The sequence below is a fragment of the Uloborus diversus genome, chromosome 1 (assembly GCF_026930045.1).
Source record: "Uloborus diversus isolate 005 chromosome 1, Udiv.v.3.1, whole genome shotgun sequence".
Taxonomy (NCBI): domain Eukaryota; kingdom Metazoa; phylum Arthropoda; class Arachnida; order Araneae; family Uloboridae; genus Uloborus; species Uloborus diversus.
The window spans coordinates 15,120,247-15,143,847 of NC_072731.1; the positions used below are offsets into that span (position 1 = coordinate 15,120,247).

The following is a 23,601-nucleotide window of genomic DNA, read 5'->3' on the forward strand; positions in this document are numbered from 1 at the left end:
GTCAGTTTAAATTGTACAGTAACTGTCGATAAAATATTTTTTGAATTATATTACTCTGCTCTATGTCAAATTTTAAAGTTTTGTAGCATGGTTCTAATCATTAAATCAAAAAAAAAAAAAAACTCTATAAGACTGAACAATACAAAAAAATTTTTTTTTTAATGTAAAGTTTATTCCAGTTATGTTGTGCGTTTAAGTTTCATACGGAATATGTTGAAGAATTTTTAAATTATTTCAAACTTCAGTATTTAATTAAAGGAAAATATTTTGTCTTTTTTCCTTGTAAAAAAACTGCAATGTTAAATTGTTGGTCAATTATTTAGTAACAAAAAATTTAAAAAATAAAATAAATAATTAAGAGTAATGTAATAATATTAACAATAAATTTACAAACCGATTGTAGTGAAACGATAGTTTTAAACCTTTATACTTTTTTTAACGCTTATAATAACCCTACACTAATTTATATTACGGAGAGGATATTGAAATTGTTCACATGTGCCATTACATTTTGTGTTCACATCACATTTTGTGTGCCCCCATCATCTACTTTAGAACTAATTTAAAAAAAAAATTAAAGTTCTTAATTTAATTAAAAAATTTAAACATTGTCATAAATGTACTTGAACATTCGTATAATGGTTTACAATAATCAAGTTTAGCTTATATATTAGTTAGTTTAAAATATGTTTTCACATGAAGAAGACAGTGATAAAATTAAATCAGCTTCTGCTGAAACAAAGAAGTTGTCACCACAGGAACATAAACAGGCTCCTTGCTCTAAAAGTTTAATCAGGAAGTAGGACTGGTACTGCCATTACTTGAGATTTCTTCAAGATTTTTTTGCTTGACATTATCCTAGTAAAACATGCCATGTTTGCATGTGTCCCCTTTTCCCTTATACTTTTATAAAAAAGCTCACTCATATAAAAGTTATGTCATGAAATAAAATTCTACAAGTATTTCAGTTTTCAAGACACTATACGAAACATATAATGAAAATTTGCTACTCTTTATAACATTCAAAACTCAGGTTCACTATAATTTTATTTTAATGCGTAACTTTTATTATTTTTGTTAAAAATAATAAATAATTCTAAATTCAATCATCCAATTTTAACTAAAACATTTACAGATGATACATATATGAGGCAGTGAGAAGCAAAAAGATGTAAATGAGCTTTTTAAGTTTTGAGTATAAAACATGTTCAAAGTTCAGATCCTAGGTAGGCTTTCATTATTATTATTATTGTTTTTTCTAAATCTTGCTGTACAGCACCACCTACCACAGCTACGAGTACTAACTCTTGCACCAATACGGAGGGTTCACCTTCCATTTGTACAGGTTATCTTCAAATTTTTAATTTGGCACTTACATCCCTTTGCTTCTCACTGCTTCATATGATGTAATTCATAAGCAAAGAGCTTACATTCATTCAGTCTTCTCTCTATATTTAATTATATTCCTTTAATTTTGATATGTAGTCATGCTGTTATACTGTCACTGTTTGATAATAATATACTTGTAGAAAAAGAGCTGCATTTATTAGCTACCATGCACATCTACACACTATGACAATTAGAGAAAGTCTGAGTTTGCAAAATGTGCGCGAAATAGGAACAAAAATGAATAAAGAGTTTTAATTTGGGTTTTTAAGTTCAGTTCAGGGATCACTATTCAAGTTATTTCTTACAATTTCGCCCTAAATATTGCCTGTTTTGAATTTATTTATGTTGTTATGTGTTTTACGAGTTTGTTACCATTATTTTGATTTATTTATTTTATTTAAAAATATTTTTTATTTTTCAGAGTTAAATAACTCTCTTCGGGGGAATATTAATTGGCCAGTAATTTATGGAATAGGTAAGAATGAATTGCTTCTTTTATTATAAAAAATGCTGATTTTTTGAATTAACAGTACAAAATGTTTAACAATTAAAGAAGATAGAAATATTTTTCCGTGTTAAAAAAAATTGTGTTAAAAGATTTATATTACGACAGAGTTGTGTTAAATGATTTGTTTAAGAGCCATTGTCTGTAAGAATCAGGCAGTTTTGAACATTTGTGATTGTTGACATTTTTAATTTTTTTTATTTTCACATATGTTGTTCCTTATCATAAATGTGATGTAAATCCGAAATTTGAGTTTTGTCTGACTCACCGTTTTTGAGAAAACAATTTTTTTTGTTTAGGGGGCGTGGCACATTTTTGCTAGTTTTTCAAATTTGCAGATTTTAATGTGCTTGTTGCATGAAGCGTCCTTATAATGACATGGATTTTTTAATTCCATATTACTATAAGATCTTGTTAGATACTGTTACAGCTGTCAAATCGGTGACACTACAAGGGCGACGCCCACAAACTCTTTAAAAATGACCGAAAATGAAATTTTTTCTATATTCAAGGCCAATTTTCTCAAAGCGCCTTCATGATGACACCAACATTTTTAGATCATTTTCTAGCCACATTTACATGCATCAAAAATCTATATCAAAATCGGTGTCAATATAAGGACGAAAGAAAATATTGGAACTTTTATTCGATAAATTTCACAAAAACACAAATATTTTGAATCTAATCACAACTGTCGCCCTCATAGCAGAGATCTGATACTACATTAGGTTGATAACCAACATGTTTGTCTAACATTTGCGCAAAAAAAATCGGTGTCACTCCTATTATTTTTGGAAATATAATCGTTCCAAGTTAGTATGTTATGGCGTTTTTTTTTATATTTATTTATTTAATATTTTCACACCCAGATTTTTTTTTTTGAACATATTTATTTTTAATTTAATACAAAGAAGTGTACCTTATAACATAAACAGCTTTGGGCAGCAAGAGAGTATTTTTCTTGAATAGAAAATGCCCGTTTTGATATAAGTACCAGGTGGATCTATTGTGCATAACATGTCTGGATTATTATACCAATACTCGTCTTGTTTTTCCGACCAAACAAATTTATTTATTCCAATTGTTCTTGACATGCATTTGACCTAAACTTGCAAATGGTCAACTTCTACTATTTTTCTGGAATACCATGTTTTCCCATGCTTTAGTGCTACAAAATTAGCAGTTTTCAATAAAAGATGACCGTCTTTCTGAAATTGGTTGATTTGATTCTTAATGTTTTCTTCGGTTTAGTCTACGTTACCTCAAATTCAGTTTCAGATTCTGAATGTTCGCTTTCTTCAATATTCACATTTGATGCATTGAGAATGCATTCGTTTTTTTTTTTTTTTTTTTGTTTCTTCCATCGAAAAAAAAAGGGATGGGATTTGGCTCATAGGGTACAATACTCTGAAGCAATGAACAGTTTTTTCCCCGTTACGAACTGCATTTCTCATTAAGTGTGCAATTTGACAGGGATGTTGTTTTTTCCCAGTATTTTCACCAATCGTAATTGTTCTTATAAATACTGCTTCTGCTTTGAAGTGAACTTGAACTGAGCTCGTAAAGATAGGGCCCATCCAATTTCATTAAATTGAACTATGGCAATGTAGAGGTATTTATTAGTTGAGAATTTGAAGCTTTTATATAAGATGTTTGTAAGAGCTTCTCTCTATACATTTTTCGTATAAAATCCATTTGAAAGTTGAGGTCAAATGTATGTCAAGAACAATTGGAATAAATAGATTTGTTTGGCCGAAAAAGCAAGATGAGTATTGCTATGATAATCTAGACATATTATGCACAATACATCCGCCTGTACCTATATCAAAACGGGCATTTTCTATTCAAGAAAAAGATGCACATACTGCCCAAAGCTGTTTATGTTAAAAGATACACTTTTTTGTATTAAATTAAAAATAAATATGTTCAAAACTATCTGGGGGATTAAATAAATAAATATTAAAAAAACGCCATAACGTACTAACTTCGAACGATCATATTTCCAAAAATAATAGGAGTGACACCGATTTTTTTCGTGCAAATGTTAGACAAACATGTTGGTTATCAACCTAATTTAGTATCAGATCTCTGCTATGAGGGCGACAGTTGTAGTTAGATTTTAAATATTTGTGTTTTTGTGAAATTTATCGAATAAAAGTTCAAATATCTTCTGGCGCCCTTATAGTGACACCGATTTTGATACATATTTTTGATGTATGTAAGTGTGGCTAGAAAATGATCTAAAAATGTTGGTGTCATCATGAAGGCGATTCGAGAAAATTGGCCTTGAATATAGAAAAAAATTCATTTTCAGTCATTTTTAAACGGAGTTTGTGGGCGTCGCCCTCGTAGTGTCACCGATTTGACAGCTGTAACAGTATCTAACAAGACCATATAGTAATATGGAATTAAAAAATCCATGGCATTATAAGGACGCTTCAAGCAACCAGCACATTAAAATCTGCAAATTTGAAAAACCAGCAAAAATGTGCCACGCCCCTAAACAAAAAATTTTTTCTCAAAAACGGTGAGTCAGACAAAGCTCAAATTTCGGATTTACATTACATTCATGATAAGGAACAACCAATGTGAAAATAAAGAAAATTAAAAATCCCAACAATCACAACCTGCCTGATCCTTACAGACAATGGCTCTTAAGCACAGTATACAGTCTGGACCCTAATATCATTTCGTGGTAACTGATTTTTCAGGCTAAGGATTTTTTGTTAAACTTACCAGGTTGAGTCAAAAGTCTTTTCCTATTTTCTCTGTCCTGGATTGGCAGGCCTGAATGTAACATATGCAAACTCCAGTTCTTTCGCAGCTGATCTAAAATGGTAGAACGGTTTGACCTTGATAATCCTTATCATTTACTGTGATTTCTTGTTCCTGTGTAGACGTTGCAGTCTCTTGAGTTGTCGGATGAAAAATTAGCAATTCATGTTATTTTGCGTTTCCTCTGTAAAAAAGGTCTTAACGCAAGGGCAGCGGCAAAAGAAATTAATGATGTTGAGGGACCAGGCTCTGTGTATGAGCACACTGCTCAAAATTAGTTTAAGCGTTTCAAGGAAGGTGATACAACTCTTGAAGAGAAACCAAGATCTGGACGGCCATCTGTTGTCAATAACGAAGTGTTGCTGGAAGCTATCCAACACCAGCCAAGTTCTAGCACCCGAGCATTATCAGCAGAACTTGGTCCTTCCCAAAGTACCATCAATCGACACCTCCACCAACTGGGGCTCGTGAATAGGCGTTGTCCTGAAGTTCCTCATGAATTGACTCCCTCCCAGCAGCAACGGCAAGTGGACGTCTGCAAAGAACTGCTTTTCAACTCCCAAGATCTTCAAATTGTTAATGGCTAAGAATGGTTACATAACGGCTAAGAATTAGTCAGCTAAAAATCATTACTGGAGATGAAAAATGGATATTTTTCCGAAATCCAGATATGGGAAAACTGGCAACATCCTGGTCAGCCCCCAAAATCCATTGTCAAACGGGGTCGCTTTGAACAGAAGGTCATGCTGTGCGTATGGTGGAATTATGAGGGAGTGGTTCACTTTGAGCTTGTTCCACATCGCCGTGCTGTAAACGCTGACCTCTATAGAACCTCTATAGACCTATTCAGAACTTCATACACTTTTTGAAGTCAACAACTGCAAAAAGTGTACGAAGTTCTGAAGGCTCGGTATCCAGCACCAGTCAACAGACAACGTTCACTCCTGCAACATGACAACCCTCCAGCACACAGCTAGATTGACGAAGGAAAAACTTGAAGACCTTCAAGGTATTGAAGTCTTGCCCCACTCAGCATACAGCTCCTTGTATTATCATCTTTTTCGGTCCTTGGCTCACTTTCTGTCCAGACGGCAGTTCGTTAAGTTGAATGATGTCAAGACGGGATGTCACGAGTTCTTTGCATCAAAGCTGCTCGAATGGTACAAATTTGGAATTGAACTTTTGGCAGACAGATGGCACAAAATCATACTTCATAATAGAATTTACTTTGAATAATAAATCTTTAGTATGTGTGACCATTGTACATTTCATTTGTAGGTGAAAATAGGAAAAACTTTTGACTCAATCTAGTATTTATTGTATATCAGCATCAAGAGTTGAAATCAAAATAGCATTTAAAGCACAAAACATAAAAAAATTTGTAGGCATGTTTCGGTGTTGCAAGGAACCCTTTTTCAGTTCAAAAAGATGTGAGCAATATAATTGAAAAAAACCTGCAACAAAAGCCCTAATTTGGAAAATGGAAAGCATTAGATAGTCAAAATAGATGATTGACAAGCAATTAACAAGAGTTAAAATGGTTCATGTCTTTAGACCAATCGGAAACAGTGTCAGTGGCGGATCCAGATGATCCTCTTGGGAGGGGCAAATGGCTAATAAACTATGGAATTGGTGAGAAACTAAAATGTATTTTTTATAAGTTTAAGACTAAAATATGTTTTTTTTAAAATTATTTTTATTTTTTATACTATTTGTGATTAAAAGAGTTTAATTAAATGTTACTTGTTGTGTATATAATTTATCACATCACATATTTTATTTTTGTAATAATTCTTTTCAATGTTGTGTAGCACTCAACTCAAGGTCAACAGGTATGCCAGCTCGAAATAATTCGATTTCAGTGTGGCATGTTCCAGATTGGCGATGTTTCATCTTGTAAATAAAATAGTTATTGTGTTTCTAAAATAGTGCCTCCTAGTCCAATTATACTACATAAAATACATAATATTACTAGTGCTTTTAATGCAAAGAATGAAAAGTTAAAACGTCAAAAAAAGGGGGGGGGGGGTAATGACGGCAGTATCGAGTTTTTGTCCCATGTCAGAAAAATATAGGATCTGCCACTGGGCTCTCACCCGAAAATTTATCTAAAAATGCTGTCTTCGACGATCTTTATTGGTATGAGGAGGAAGGGATATTTTAGGCTCTTCTCTGGAAATTTTTCAAAATTGAAGTTTCAACAATGCAATTGGTGGTCATCTTTGGAGACGTGAAAGGAAGAGATGGGATTCAGTTACATTTCAATATTGGAGTTCCGAAATATGATTTTAAAGGATCCTTAAATGATACTTGGGAAAGGGCATTTCAAAGGCTTTTCCCCAAAAAAATTTCGAAACTGAAATCTTAGAGTGCAATTGTGGGCCGTCTATGGTGACATTTGGAGAAGTCATGGGTTTCAGAACTTTTCCCTAGAAATGTTTTGATATTGAATCGGCAGAAACGCAGCTTTAGACGGTTTTCGATGATTATTGGTAGATAGGGGGTCGAAGGATTCAAGTCTGGAAATTTTTCAAAACTGAAATCCTAAAAAGGTTTGGCATACACTCATAGAGGACTTAGGCCTTTGCCCTCCAGCCTTGAGAGTCTTTTGGCTCAGCAGTTTAAGTACTGGGTTAGCGTCACAAAGGTTTGTGTACCACAACGAACAAGCTTGCTCACTTTGCTTCCACATCCATACGGCACATGTTGGTGACCCAGCTACTCAACAAATAGCACCATGTAACGCAGCAACAATCTGCAAAAGGAGTCTCATTGCTTAAGCCTGAATGCCTGGCTTCTCGGCGCCCCATCTGATCCAAATATCGCTCTCTCGCTTCACCGCTCCATCACTTGAGGGAAGTTATGTAATGTACATTCAAAGAGCACTCAACCCATCTTTGCCCCTGAGCCTTGAGATCCTTTTGGCTCAGCAGTAAAGTACTGGTTTAGCATCAAAAGAGTCTGTCGATTAAACCCCACCATGAACACATCGTCACATCCACATCCATTTTATGCCACAAAAACAATTGAAGGTCATTTTTTATGACGTTAAGAAAGAAGACAAGGTTCGGAATCTTGATACATAAGATTTTTAAAATTGAAGTCCAAGAAATGTAATTTTAGGCAAACTTCGATAATAAGAGGTTGGGGGGGGGGGGGGCTTTCTTACAGAAATTGTACAAAAATGGAGTTTTAAAATTGATATTGTTGGCCATCTTTAGCAAAGTTAAAAGAAGCAATGCAGTTGAAGAACTCTCCCTCCACTTTTCAATATTGAAGTTTCCAAAGATACAATTTTAAATGATGGTATCGGATTGGGGTTCTCCCCCGGAGAATTTTCAGAGTTGATGTTCTAGAATCGTAACTTTAGGACTTCTTTAATGACATTAGGCGAAAACATGGTGTTCTGAACTCTCCCCCGGAAATCCGTTGATATTAAAATTCCAGAAACTCAATTTTCCACATTTTTTTTGATGTTAGGAAGAGAGATTATGTGATTTTCTCTCAGAAATTTTTTGGAACTGGAGTTTTAAAAACGCAAGCCGACTTTGCTAACGTTAGGAGAAAAGATGGGTTAAAAAAATCCTTTTAGTCATTTTTTTTTTCTAAATTGAAGCTCCAAGAGTGGAAAATTTTAGATGATATAATGATGACAAGAGGGAAAGGGGACTCTTCCTTGGAAAATTTTTGGAATTCAAGTCCTAAAAACTCAACTGCAGTAGATTTTCGTTATGTTGGAGAAAGGGGGGTTTCCGTGATCTCCCCCTGGAAAGTTTTTGAATTTTCAAACTTTTGGGAAGGAGGGGGGAGTGATCCACCACTGAACATGGAACAAGTTAACGACAGCATTGAACCATATAAAGCAAAAGATTGCAAAACTCATAATAAAAGCAGAAATTGTTTTGTAATTTTGAAGACTAAAAGAGTGATTAATGCATGTATATTTTAATTGATCTCAATTACCAATGTTAGAAGCTTATTTTGAGGATTTATGAGTTTTAAAATCTAAGTCCTTATAATCCTACCGTAGTATAATGAGGCTCAATAACAAGTTTTTTTTTAAATGTTTAATTTTATGTATCTTTTCGGCAAAAGTGGTCATTTTTTGTTAGTTTCTTATAGTAATTGATATTATATACACCTGATTCCTTGACTTACCTGGAGCTATTTTCTAAGGCTAAAAGCGATGCAAAGTCCTCCTGGACTGTCCCTCCTACCCATAATTGGTACCAGGCAAAGTGCCCGGGAGGTGCATTATCTCTCAAGTGTGGTAGGCGATATCAGACGACCATCACTAGGCTCATTAGTAGACACCTAAAATCATTGACTTATTGCAGTGGAAAAAAGACTTTTCCAACCTGTGTGAAGTGTGCCGACCATCAGGCCACCCCCAAACATATACTGAATTGTCTGGGACTTTCAAGATTGGATCTTTTGACGGATCCAATGTTGGTGTTGGATTTTTTGAGAGTGACGAATTTCATAGACCTGGTTTAGCACTGCTAAACACCGGAGATTTGCAACAACAACATGTTTAATTAATATTGCAATTTGTTGATTCAGATACAGTTTTTATTTCATTTCAAATCTCTCTTAGGTACACCATATTAGCCCTACCTACTTTGTATTATATTAAACTATTCTGTTGTTTACTTAGCTTATTTCAAAACTTTTTACCTCAGTAACATTAATTACTTCTCTAATATAGCTGTTGTTTTTTTTATTACTACTATTACATTTTAAGACAAATGTTTTCAATTTAGGAAGGTAGATAAAAGTTCCCCTGCGAATCATCAAATAATATATCTTGTAACCAAGGATATTCGATTAAGCAGGGCCGACAGTATCTTACGTTGTAAATAAATTCTTGAGCAACAATAAATATGCTTGTGTTGTCTTAGAAGAAGTGATGATGAGGATGAATTAAAAGTTATGGGGAATGCATGAATGAAACTGAATTTCTACTCATAGACAAATATTTCTTTCATTCAGTTTGAAAATATTTTGGCTGTCTCAACAGTTCCATTTGAAAAATTTGACGGTAGACATTAGGTTACAATTTAATGTGGTTATTAATGTGTATGAACTAAATTTTTTCATAAAATGCAATTTTCATTTAGTCTTCCATATTCATGAATTCTACTAATGTTTTCTTTTTCTTTAATTCTTTTTCGTGCAATTATCGACTTCATCCAAATTATAACTTAAGTACTTTTTGAAAGGTTTTTCATAATTTTTGCAATAAAAGTATTTTTGGGTAAATGGTTCAAAGAATCTTTATTTTTTTAAAAATGTCCATGAATAATTTTGTTAACAAAAAATAGAATGAATTAAATGACACTTTCTCATAATAACATATGTTACTGGTAAAAATGAGGGGGGAAAATGTTTCGCAATTGTTTCTTTTCAAACCACACTTGCCCCAAGTCAGGCGGTAAGTGTGGCACCAAACCAATGTTTAAGAAAGTCATTCTTGTGAAACTTGTGATGTAATTTGTCCAGATTAATTCATAGAGCATTTGACATTTAATTTATAAGCCGAATAAAGGAGTTGCTGCAAAAAAGAGGCAGCTCTAAATTTCAATTTTTAAAAGGTGTCGATTAAAGCTGAAAACCAAAATTACATTATTATTATTATTTTTTTAATGTTTGTGATTTTTCCTGTATAACTGTATTGAAAAGCTTACTAGGAGCGTTGTTGAAATATGCAAAGTATCTGCGCACCTGAAAAGTCATGCATTTCGACCTTAATCAAAAATGGTCATGATTTTCAGCAAAAATTGCTCAAAAGTCATGGAAACTGACAGTTGATCTTTGATTTTTGATTCTAAAACATACATACTCATACGTACTTACCAAATGCAATAGATTAGTTGTATAATTTATGCATGTACCAATATGTATCGAGTATATCAATAAAACTGCTACCTGATAAGAATCAAAAATGTGAAATCCTTAAGAAAGAAACACTTAATAAACTTAAGTGGAAAGAAAATTGCATTTTTTCCTTTTTGAAATTTTTTTCTAAACACAAATAAAACCTATGTTTGGATTAAATGTGTTGGGGGTGTTCTCGAAAGATGCTACAGTCGATTCTGGATAACTCGAAGCTTATAACTCGAATACTCCTTTATCTCGAAGTTTTCATCAGGTTCCGTACTCTTGCGACTGTTGTAGAAACTTCCCATAACTCAAACTACCAGTAACTTGAACGTTTTAGCCGGTCCCTTGGGACTTCGAGTTATTGAGAGTTGACTGTATTTTAACAATCCATTGATTGTGTTCCTGGAATATCAACTGCACACTTAATATTGACAATACAAGACAAACATGCTCATTACTAGTTGGGTGCCCATAATTTGTCATTTACCCTATCACCTTTTTATAGCCAGATCTTCAAGTAGCGAAAAATTTGCTATCACAGCTCAGTTTCATTGCATTCTAAATTCATTTAAAGTCGGACTTCAACTGCCCAAGTTGAAACCTGTATAAATTTTCTTGAATCTTATCACTAAAAAGCAGACTAAATCATTGTACATGCATGAGCTATGACATAAATGTTATAACTTTAAATCACAGTTCATTTATTGTTTACTTTTCTGATTTTATTAAATTTTTTGTAGGTGTAAACACAAAAAGTGGTGAAATTTTTCCTGCTACATTCCCTGACAAAGGTCCAGATTTTCCACTCCGCTCAGCTCGATACTTTACAGGATGCTATGAGGTAAAAATTGTAACTTATCATCAGTGTTGAGGTAAAAATCGCAAAATCTACGGTACAAGTGTGATAAATTACTGCACTCCATCATAATATTAAATTTTTTTATGTTTTTGAAATTCTAATTGTATGTAGCAGTGAGTTATTAAGTTCCATTTAAATTAGTTTTTATTTTGCATAGGTATAACAAGACATCATTTCCACAAATAAAAGCTGAATTTTTATTGGCTTGAGGCTTGTATTATTCAGCATTTTGGCTTTTTTATGTAATCTTCAGATACCTTTTATCTAAATCTCTCCGCTTATCGTTTGTAAAGATTTTCCCGGCTGTGTGATTTCTCCTTTGATAATGCCCTTCTTAACGGAGTTTTCTTTTAAGAATGAACCATACTCTTTAGGTTGTTTTTTGTAGTACATGATTTTTTTTTATAGAAGTTGTGCCTCTACCCTTACTAGAATACCTTCCATTACAAAGTTTGCACTTAATCCCGAGTTGAACTGAGTGAAAAAATTAAGGTCCTTAAACCATAGCCTTGTTTGCGGATGTAGACACTTTTCATCCTTATTTGTTTCTGAACCCACGTTTCTACATTTTTAACGATCTGGCACATCACTACCTCTATTTCAAGATTACAAATGGTCTTTCACCCCAGTTATCTGTGGTCTTCCCCACTTTCGGGGGATTTTTTTTTTTTTGATGATGATTAACTGAATGTAAATGAATGCACCCATTTTAACTTAACAGATGCAAAATCTATTTTAATACATTCCCATTTTTTCCTTGCCCCCTCCCTTTTATTGACATCAAACCTTGTGATAGCACTAAAACCTGATTTTTAGATCAACACTACTTACTGATTTAGATCTGTATTAGTTAATGAATTTAAGATATATACTACTTATGAAAGATAACACTACTAAACAAAAGACTTTACCAGTCTGTTCGAGGGCTGCGGAATTGGAAGGAAATTAGCTGACTCTTCAACTCCTGCATTTTGAAAGGTCCGACTCTGACTCCGGATTTCCATTTATTTATTTTTTTTTTTCAGTTCCCCCCCCCCCATGGGAAGGGAAAGAAACCTCTAAACAGCGAATGAAATGTTAATTCCTTTTAATGAAGTTTTTCCGTGGTATTTTATTGTAAACCTAAGATACACACAATGTTTGAAATTCAATTTGAAACTCAAATTTTCGAATAATTATGATTTTAAAAGTGAGATTACTTAAAAATACTATTTCTTTTTAATTGAAAAGGATTAATTTGCTCTCCTTTAATGTTTAACAAATAAATGTTGATCAAATCGTGTGCTTTCAACTTCTGAAAGCTGTAACTAAAAAGAAAAAAACCTTTTTTGCAAAGTCAAAAAACTTTTCTTGAGAGGGAGAGGTCTGATCCGGGTGACACCCATGCGGTTGGTGCCACCCCAAGTTAATTTCAGAGGTTATAAAAAATGCTTTAGTTCTGAAGAATTTACCCAATAAATCTTAAATTATATTGCATCTGTAGAATTTAAGCGCAATTTTATTTTTTACGGAGAGAAGCCGGGTACATGTATGGTTTTAGCAAATTTTACGCAAAATGTGGCAGTATACAGCCTTGTGTGAATACCTTTTACTGTACCTATATTTCTTCTTCGTTCAATTTTTAATTTTAATTTTATTGGCTACTTTAGAATTAACCTTAAGGGGGTATTCTAGTCTAGAGGCTTGATTTTAAGGTGATTTTATGGGCGTAATAGAAAAAAAAATACAGTAGCTACTTTCCCTATCCATTTTTATTAGTTTTTTTATTAATACTTTAAAAGTATAAAAATGTATAATAGTTGAAAAAAAAAATCAAAATTGTAGTTGGTGGAGGCTGGCAAAGTGGGGACTCTAAAAAAAGGGGGGATCTCCTGGTTGACGTGATTTCCAATCCTCCAGGTAATCTGAAACATAAAGTTAAGGTTAATTCTTATTGAACAAGGATGTAGAACTGTTTGGAGGTAGCCGATTTGAAAAAAAAAATCCCCAAAATGGTGTCTTTTTGAATAAAAAAGTTAATTTTTTGGCTCCTTTTTTGAACTGTGGTATTTTTTTTAATAATAAAAATCAAAAATTATAAAAACCCCTATGTGGAGACAATTTTGATAGTACTAAGAATGTCTACCAAATTTCAAGAAAAATGGTGCATTAGAACTTGAGATGTCTTGTCAACCTAATCGAAAAAACTGGTTTCGAAAAAACGCGTTTTAAAGTTTGCAGTCTCATTTCAGCAAAAAAGAGTTTATTTTAACAAAATTAAATGTAACTCCAAAAATAATTTGAATTTTTATAAATCCACTTAGAAACTTATTCTTAAAGGTCTAAACTTTGAGAATATGAAGGGAAAAAAATCTATTTTTTTGAATTTCTAGACTAGAATACCCCCTTAATACGAAGATTTTAAGATTAGTTGAAATTATGGAGTGCTGTAACCAAGAAATCATATGGGAAAGGGTGGCCAAACCGGGTAGGTTAACGAAGAAGGCTTGTTGAAGTTTTTGGATTTTCATCGCAATAATATTGGTTTTATTTCCTAGCAGAGTTTTTGAACTTAAAAATAAAAAATGATTTTTTCCTTACTTGAAACCAAATATTTATTTATTATCAAACAATACAAACACTTGAAAACTCTGCTTTGCCCTACCAGAAGGCCTAAAGCGGGTAAGCTGTTCAGGTAAAGTGGGTAAGAGAAACTAATTGTGATTTGTTACATTTGACAATCAAATATGAACGTATAAATGATTGAATTAATTTACTAGCTAATTGTCATTACAAAAAAATATATATAAAAAATTATACTTATCCAATTTAAATTGAGCTAGCTAGTCTGCACATTTGTATATAAAACATAGTGGTACCCGCACGGCTTTGCCCGTAATAGAAAATTAAAAGGTCTTCTGGTTCACCAGCATATTTACAAATAATGTATGGTGATTTTTCTCCCCCATTGGCTTGTGCCCATGTTACGGTTCCACATTATGATAATTTTGTAATTTACTCGTCCATCTTATGATAATTTTGTTTTTAAAAATTGGAATATAAAAAGAACCACATCGAATTTTTGAAAAATCGCTTCGAGGTGCACACCCCCATGCTACAAACTAACTTAGTGCCAAATTTCATGAAAATCGGCCGAACGGTCTAGGCGCTATGCATGTCACAAAGATCCTGACAGACAGAGATCCAGACAGAGAGACTTTCAGCTTAATTATTAGTAAAGATAAAGAAATAACTGACTAAATTAGTAGACTAACTAGTTGCCATCCTAAAAAGTAACTTTTTAAAATTATACTTATCCTATTGAAATAGAAAATCAAAGTCAGCACATGTCTCAAGAAGTTATAAATAAATACATGTTTTAAGTCTTATACCCACTTTGCCTGAAGGCTCGTATTAAAATACACTAAATTTAAGAAAGAAACAAACAAAATGACCATCGTGGTTTGAACGCGGGTCAGAATAATATAATATTATTGACATTAAAAATAAACTAGTTTTCAACAAATCAGAAGTTCAGTTTTTTAGATATGTATCATTTTTCTTATTTTAAGCTTGGTTAAGCCATGCCGCTTCACTGTGACTGAATGAAACTGAGGGGTGTTCAGGTAAACACGACATACACATACATCGTATCTTGCACTCCACACGGTGGCACGCGAATGCTAAATCACTTTGGGCCGCCCTCCCCTACTTAGTTTATTTCATACATTTTAGTGAGAACCAAGCTTAGGACATAGTCTTTAGGTTTTAAAAACTGATATATTTTCCCGACTTTGCTCAAGGGATACCTTCCTTTTACTATTTAACAGAGATCAGAGTAAAAAATATATTATTTTTGTTTGAAAGTGATTATATAAAAGTGATTATATAAAAAGTGACTGTATAAATGTTATAGGCGGGGGCGTGCGCAGAACTGCAATAACAGGGGGTACCACACTATACCAGGAAGCAAGGCGGTTAAGATAACCACCGGGGGGGAAGGGGGCAGGGCCGTGGTGAGGTCAAAAAGTAAGGTAAGTGTATGAAACTGGTGGCATCTGAATATTTTCAAAAGTATTTTAAATAAAGAGAGAGAGAGAGAGCATTTAGCTTCTGGTTTAAAATGGAGTCAGGGAGTCGAAACTAGATATGAGTATTAGAAATATGAACCTAATCGTAAACAAAATATTCACTCAGGAATTGGGCTGGGGTCTTCCCCGAGAATATGTCGTAATTAGAGTTTTAAAAATGCCTTTTAGACTATCTTTGGTAATGTTATGGGGAAAGGTTCAGGGGCTCTTCCATCGTCCATTTTTTCGAAATGGAAATTTTTAAAAACAAGGTTATTATTTCCGCTTATGTTGAGAAGTAGGGGTTAACGGGCTCGCCTCCAAAAATTGCTCGAAATTGTTGCTGTAACAGTGTAATTTTAGATGATCTTTGGTGATTTGGGTGGGGAAGAGAGATTTGGATGGCGCTGTTTTCCAAATTGATCGAAGATTTTAAAGCAAAGTTTAAGACGATTTTCAATGGTATTATGGCAGAGAAGAACTCTCTCTTGGAACATTTTCGAAGTTTGCTTTTAAAACGCAGTTCTTAGGGGATCTTTGGTAATGTTAGTGGGCGGAAACGTTCACGGATCCTCCCTTGGAATTTTCCGAGACTGAAATTCCAGAACTGCAATTGTAGATGATCTTTGATGGTGTTATCAAATTTTTCAAAATTGAAGTTCTAAAATAGAAATTTAAAAGATCTTTGATGATATTAAATTGAGAAATGGTTTGGGAATCCCTGGAAAATTTTACAAATTGAGGTCCTAAAACGAAATTTTAGAAGACAATCATGACTGATGAATAGGGTGCGTTTCTTGCAGATTCAAGTTCGGCATTTCTCAGGGATTTGAGTGGGAGCGCTTACCTTGAAACTTTTCGGAATTGATACCCTAAATTTACTATTGTAAGCCATCTCTCAAGAAGATCGTGAAAAAGATGGGGCTAGGAAACTCTAACCCGGAATTCTTTCAAAATCAAATTTCGAAAACGCTCTTCTAGGCTACCTTTATAGCGTAAAATGAAGTGATATGTTTCGGGGACTTAAATCCAGTAAAAATACCTTTAACATTTTAGACTTATGAGGTACTTTTTACCCTTGGCAAGTGCTACACCATACAGGAGTGGCCCTTGCTAAAAGGGTGCAACAGGAAAAGAGGTAGTAATTTGCCAAGATTATTTCATAAAAATACTATCAGTTTTAAGTTAATTATTTCAATGACTTTTTAAGAATATGACATAAATGAAATACGTGTACAAGAAGAAACTATGAAAGCTGGGTGTGGGATGCAGAAGCTGATTAGGAGAAACTTCCTCGTCAGTTATCCACAGTTACCTGAGTCTCGTTTCAGCTGACTGCACAGAAAATCTCGTCGTTTTTTTTTTTTTTTTGGAGCTAATGAGGGTACTGCTGTACCCCTGGTGACCCCCATGTGCACGTCTCTGGTTATGGGCAACAAAACTGTTTGCTGGCAGTTGCTATTAGTTCAAAAAAGTTAAAAAAAGAAGCAAACTAGTGAATCGGTGAAATAAGCTATTACAGAAAGTGAAAGTTCAATAAATGAAGAAGCCAGCTAGTTGCCAATGGTAGTTGTTTTTTTATTAGGACGTCTATATACGTAAATTGGACCAATTTGTAGACATTTTTTTTTTTTTTTTTTTTTAATGTAAGGAGAGTAAGTAAAAATTATAGAACAAAAAGAAGCCCGGAGTGGTATGTTTTTCAACGACTCCGACTCCTTTACCCAAATCAGTCAGACTCCAACTCCACAGACCTGGTCTGTTCAACAAAAGTCCCCTTCCCTACACACTTTTTGTGTAACCTAACTTGATCTGCTTCAGTAAAACTTAAGCTATAGTTTAAATGTATGTAAATGTTATAGACAATTTTAAGCTATTGCATACACTAATATCATTTTTACTGATTTTGCGTAGCCTTTACCGTGCCTCCGTATTTTGCATATAATGAGAGTTTACTTTAGCTACGTTTCAACCTTGCGAAACAAAGTTTAGAGGCTTGCATTTTATGAGTTCTGTGAACAAGAAATGAGAGACATAGCAATTAGTTGAAGCAAAAGTCAATTTTTTATTGCAAATTTGTATTCCTTTCACTGTCTTTTTCATACTTGCAGATGAATGAAAATACAATCTGTATTTAGTCACTTTTTTGTTATATAAATTACATTTCAATAGTGATACTTCATTAACTTACTTCTACCTATTGGTTTTCTAGATGCTTGATGTGTATGATTGCCATCTCAGTATGCTGAGAATTGGACCTTATAACTATGAGCCTCTTAGAGGAGTGGATTTATGGCTGTCTCAGAGTGATGATTTTATTTTGAGAGTGAGTTTATCCTTTTGCACTTAAAACATTATACCTTTATGTAATGAATTTAAATAATCCTTTTCTCATATTTTAAAAAATAATGCAAAGTTATTTTCTTTATAAAAAAAAATCTCTAGCAGAGGTTTTTTTTTTTTTTTTAAGCATAACTTTTACTATCCGCTTAGACAAAAGGAAAAAAAGTCTACACACTTTTTAAGTTGACCACAAATTTAATTTTTTGTTTGTCTCTGAGGAGGACGTGCCAAGTAGAATTCTTTTTATTCTTTTTGATCTGATTGTAAATTCAATTTTTATCTCTAACATGTTGCTTTTTTTTTTTTTGGTTCAGGGGACTGAGTTTCGCGACGTGTACTTTCTTGGAGGGCTTTTTTAGTTTTGCGAGAAAGATTTGACTGACGACGTTTCCAACCTCACATCATAGTGAGTTATACAGGCTGTTTATATAGCTGTGGTTGACTTAACCTCTCTCATTTCTGCTAAAGGTCAAGCATAAGATGCTTTAAGCTCAGTTAGGTCCCTAGATGAACTAATAATCAGTAGTTAAAAACACTCAGCAAGTTACTTAATAATCCTCACGATATAAACTCTCTCAGGAAAATGACAAGATTGAAAAATTTACTGTCTTGTAATCATAAAATCTAAGTCAATGAAAATTAACTTAAAAATGTAAAATAAAAAATAACTATTAAATAAAAACAAAAAACCTGACTGCGTAAAAACCAAAAAAAAAAAAAACTAAGAAGAAAAAACATAAGCCCAGTATTTAAAAATATTATTAAGTACTATTGAATAACTACACCATTGAAATAGTTTTATAATCGATACACACATAAGACAAATAATAAATTCAAAAGCAAAATAGAAGGATCAACAGTCAGGGCCATTCAAATTTTACGGGGTTCCTAGATTGGTCCAAAAGGAATGGACCCCGACTGTTGATCCTTCTATTCTGCTTTTGAATTTATGATTTGTCTTATTTGTGTATCGATTATAAAACTATTTCAATGGTGTAGTTATTCAGTAGTACTTAACATTCTAAACTACTGAGCTTTCTTTTTAGGTTTTTTGGTTTTTACGCAGTCGAGTTTTTGTTTTCATTTAATAATTATTTTTTATTTAAATTTTATTTCTGAAAATTTGAGAGATGATTTTTTTAATTGTAGATATTTACCATTTATGTTTCCTTTTTAAGTGAAGGGGTGTTAACTTAGTCTTTAATTAAATCGAAATTCTACTTTGTTATGCAGCAGGCATTTCAAATGTTTTGAATGTTAACTATGCATATTTTTTGCAGCATCTCTCGACATCACCAGAAGTTGAACCACCTAGTTTTGTGCTTCAGGTTCGTGCAGCTCTGAAATACATACAACAAAATCCTTTTCCGGGCATCACTGTGTTTCCAGACAATCGACCTCATTATTACCAAAAAGATGAGTCTGGAAATTGGGTCAGGGTTTGTTACTGATCAAATCGTTTCTTCCGGCCATATATATTTGATTCGGAGATGTGTATTTTATCGATCGCTTCTTAAAAGTATATTTAAAAGAATGTTGCCAGTTTTAGATATTGGTTGAAATATATTTTCATATGCTGTGCAGTTTTGACGCAGGACAATTTATTTTATAGAATTGTTTAACATGTTGGTCCCATATTGTTTGTTTAACATGTTGGTCCTATATTGTTTGATGTCATATTTTATTTTGCTTGGGAGATATTCTATTTGCAGCCATATGTGTATCATTTTGTGGAATTGTTTAGAGATATTTTTCTTTCTATTATTTGCCTTATAAGGATTGACAGAGCAATGAGATATTTGATGTTCTCTGAACTTTTTACCATTTTTTAGTTCATACTTAGTGAGATACAATTTTAATGTTTTAAAAAGGCAGCCAAGTTTTATTGGCAGCTGGTTGTGGATTTTTATATTTGCATTTTGACCTTGCAAAGCAAATGAAGAGCAAGACACAAGTTCTTGTTCTTTGAGTGAACTATTCCAGAAAAAAAATGAATAATATGTGTTCATTCTACTGTAATGTATTAAGTTTCATCCCTTTCATCAAAATCCTTTTAGAAAATTATTATTATTCTAAGAACTTCAAAATTACTAACGTATCATATCAAGTAACATATTTTCTTTGGTGCTGCGAACAAAATTTTGCATTAACAGAGAATTGAAAAAAAAAAAGAAACCTGTAAAGCCTTGTATATATGAAGATATTATATGAATTCATAAATTTTCCAGTTAAAAATGTCAATTGAATACTCAGTAAAGCTCAATTTAATGTGAAAGGGAATTTAATTTTTTCAGAAAAGTAGTACTGGAATGGAGTTTTGAAATCACCATAAGTCATTATAGAGTGAGATTGTATTACAACAAACTTCAAGAGACTGCGATTTTTTTTTCATTGTAATGCAATTCACGCAATGTATTGGAAATTAAATGGGGACTGAAAATTTATTTTGTTGAAATGGTGATTTCTTTGTATTGGTTTTGGAATTGGTTGTAACATAATTTCACTGTGTATTCAATGAAATCGTTTCACAATTTCGCCAAACGTTGTTCACTGTACAAAATATGATCTGAATTTTAGACATTTTGATGAAGTATCACATTTTTTTTAAATGCCATTATCAATTGAATTTTGATCTCTAACTGGGCCAAATTATATCAGATAAAACTCTGTTGTATTTTTTTTATTTTAATGTCTAAAGAATTTATTTTGTAATTATTTGAATAGAATTCAGATAGAACTAAAGATTTAGCTAAAAAATAATCTTTCATCACAATAAAGTAATTGTTATTATTCCCCAATCAAAATTTGATTTTTAGTTAGTTTCTGTATGTTCTTGAGGAGTTCTTGTGCACATTTTAAAGATATATTTTTGTATGCAAAAATATACAAATAGTTTTCTTCATAAATCTAACTAAAAAAAAGAAAATTTCTAAAGTCTCCAAATCATCCTAGTTCGATAGGTTTTCTTACAAGAGTGCAGTCATGAATTTTTCAGCGCCATTATGTTTGATGTTGTATTGAACAAAACAAGAATGGATTACCTTTTTACAAGCAGGCAGCTACATCTCAATATTATGAAAAATGTTTGGTTATTTTGTTGAGTAAACGAACTTGTTACTTTTGTGTACTGTTTGCTTACTATATCCAGACAAGTTACAGATAAAAGAAAAAAGAAAAAAAATGAAAGCTCAGTGTTAAAAAGAAAATTGGGGCAAAAATTAAAACAATTTTAGATTCGAATCTGAATAGGTTTCTGGTGGTGTTCCAGCACCTTTGCATCCCTTGTTTCTTGGTGGTGGTGATGAAGAATGTCTTGTAATTTTAAAATCCAATAGCTGATATCCTCTCATTAGTATTGCAGACACATGTAAACCTGTTCTTTTTAAATAAACTTAAATCTCTATAGTAGTAAATAAATATATTTTATTTAAACTAATTACAGTATAACTTTGATTTAATGAAACCCTATTTAATAATTTCCTATAATTAATGACTGATAAACTGCATTTAATGTCTATGTTCCTCGATTAAAGGATATCTTTGATTAAACAGGAACTTTTTCCACTCCCTTGACAATCGTTAAATCATGGTTATACTGTATATCAGGGGTCTCCAAACTACGGCTCGCAAGCAGATTTTGTCCAGCCTGCGGGGAGCTTACAAACTGGGGGGGGGGGGGGGGGAATCAAATTTTATATTAATTTCCTTTCAGATGTTATTAAAGAGAATTGTGTCAAAAACCCCACCACTGAGTATTTAATATTAAAAAAAAAAAAAAAAACTGGAAGGAAGTGCTAATTTAGACTATCTGAACTGAATGTTGTTGAATTGATGACCCCGCTGACGCAACCAGAGGGCGGGGGTCCACAGGGCCTGGTCCCCCTTCTCAGAATGCTGAGTTGAATATTTTTCAAAAATATACTTCAGTATTAAATGTAAAAAAAGAATGCATCTTGAGAGAACAAAGAAATTTAAAAAGAAAAAAAATGTGGGAAAATCTTAATTTATTTTGAAAAGAAATCTTTAAACTGAAAATTTTCAATTGTTACAGCCTAAAATTTCTGCTGAGTCCTTGTATCTTTTGTCCCCCTAAAATCACAAAAGACCATCTAAAACTGTTTTTAAAGCAAAAGTTTAAAAAAAAATTTCAGGGGAGATCCCCTGGACCCCCCTCCCTTAACTAAAACTGTTCTCTAGTTCTTTCTGCCAAAGGTTGTCCTGTCTCGACGTCAAAAATGTACAATATGTTCCTTGAGTAAAAAAGGCTGGAGACCCCTGCTGTATATTGTTTTAATACCTCAAAGAGTTGGAAAATCTATTTCATTGTGTGGTAGTATCTTTCACCCATTCCTGAGCTTTATTGATTCTTCTCTGAAATAATACATCCTCATTACGCAATTATAACTTGGAAATTTTTTTTAAAATATTCATTGAATATTTTAATAAAATCAAAGAATTTTTGTGAATTATTAAAAAGTAACACACTCTTAAGATACTAGATCTAAGATACTATTTTCTTGCTTACAAGCTTGAAAATATTTTTAGATACACTTAACACACATTGAATCTAAAAACTTGGTACATAACTGCAGTCTGTAAATAGGCCATTGCTTGTGTCTGTCTTGGTAATTGCTTATGAAATATTACTAAGATTACTTTATTATTTGATTGATTAAGCAAGTATAATATAGAAATTTTTTTCTTAAATGAGCCTTTTAAGGCTGGGGGAAAGAAGTGGTTACCTGCATTACCTGAAGTATTGCATGTGAAACTAAATTGACTAATTTCATTCACATCTCCTACCCCCCTTTTTACTTACCAAGTCGCAATTTTAAAGTAATCAAGTAATAATATATCTGTGCGACAAAGCTTTTTGATTGCATCCAAATTCTTAGGAACTGTCTTGTATACCTTATATTAAAATTATAATAGCATATGCACAAAAAAAAATCTACATTATTTAATACCAATTTTCAACGAACGATACATGCTGTTTAAATTTTGTGAAGAAAATGCTAGGAAATGGAAAAATGCAAGAACATTTATTTTTTTTATTTATTTTATTTTTATTTTATTATTATTATTATTATTATTATTTAGGAATAACAGAATGAGTAATGCATTTGAATTTCGAAACACATACATGAATACTTTGTGTAATATTGTTTATTGAGTGCTCCGAGGTAGCCCATTGTGTGAGTTCACACATTGCACCCATTGTGTGGTCTGAGTATGGGTGTTGTTTATAGCTTTGTTCTGCTGGGCCTGCACAAGTAAACCATCTTCATGTGATGAAAAATCCATCATCAAGAGGCTGAGGTTCTGTTTAAATGGTGTGTGACACCAGGAGCAACCAAAAGTCTGGCTAAATCATGCCTAACTTTCACAACCTCTGCTGAAATTGTACTCGTTTGTGAATCAAAATCAAGAAATTCATTTAAGCAACAAAGCAAAGCTTAATAACGAATAAATACCTGTGCTGAAAATTAAAATAATCAATTATCCAGCGTATTGAAGCACAAAACATGCAAATTATTGCAGACACGTGTTTCAGTGTAAGCTCACACTTCTTTGCATTGAAAAAGGTGTTCCTTGTTACACCGAAACACGTGTCTGCAATAATTTGCATATTTTGTGCTTCAATACGTTGAATAATTGATTATTATTTTAAAGCAAAGCTTATTTGAACGTTATTATCATAAATTTTCGTTCGATTTTTCTTACAATATTCTTTTCTGAGTAAAATATTGCTAAATAAGATTATAGTAAATCAATCAGTAGTAACTGAAGTTTATTAC

At 32.7% G+C, this 23,601-nt stretch overlaps 1 protein-coding gene across 1 annotated transcript in view; it reads left to right on the plus strand.

Annotated features, from left to right (window-relative positions):
• LOC129234444 (protein N-terminal asparagine amidohydrolase-like) overlaps positions 1-23,312 on the plus strand; it is a 61,994-nt gene extending 38,682 nt beyond the window's left edge. Inside the window, exons 8-11 of the mRNA XM_054868447.1 lie at positions 1,811-1,864; positions 11,293-11,393; positions 17,673-17,786; positions 19,084-23,312. Of these exons, the coding sequence (XP_054724422.1) occupies positions 1,811-1,864; positions 11,293-11,393; positions 17,673-17,786; positions 19,084-19,254 (440 nt within the window). The 3' untranslated portion in view covers positions 19,255-23,312. The remainder of the gene's footprint in view (positions 1-1,810; positions 1,865-11,292; positions 11,394-17,672; positions 17,787-19,083) is intronic.
• The last annotated feature ends 289 nt before the right edge of the window (positions 23,313-23,601 follow it).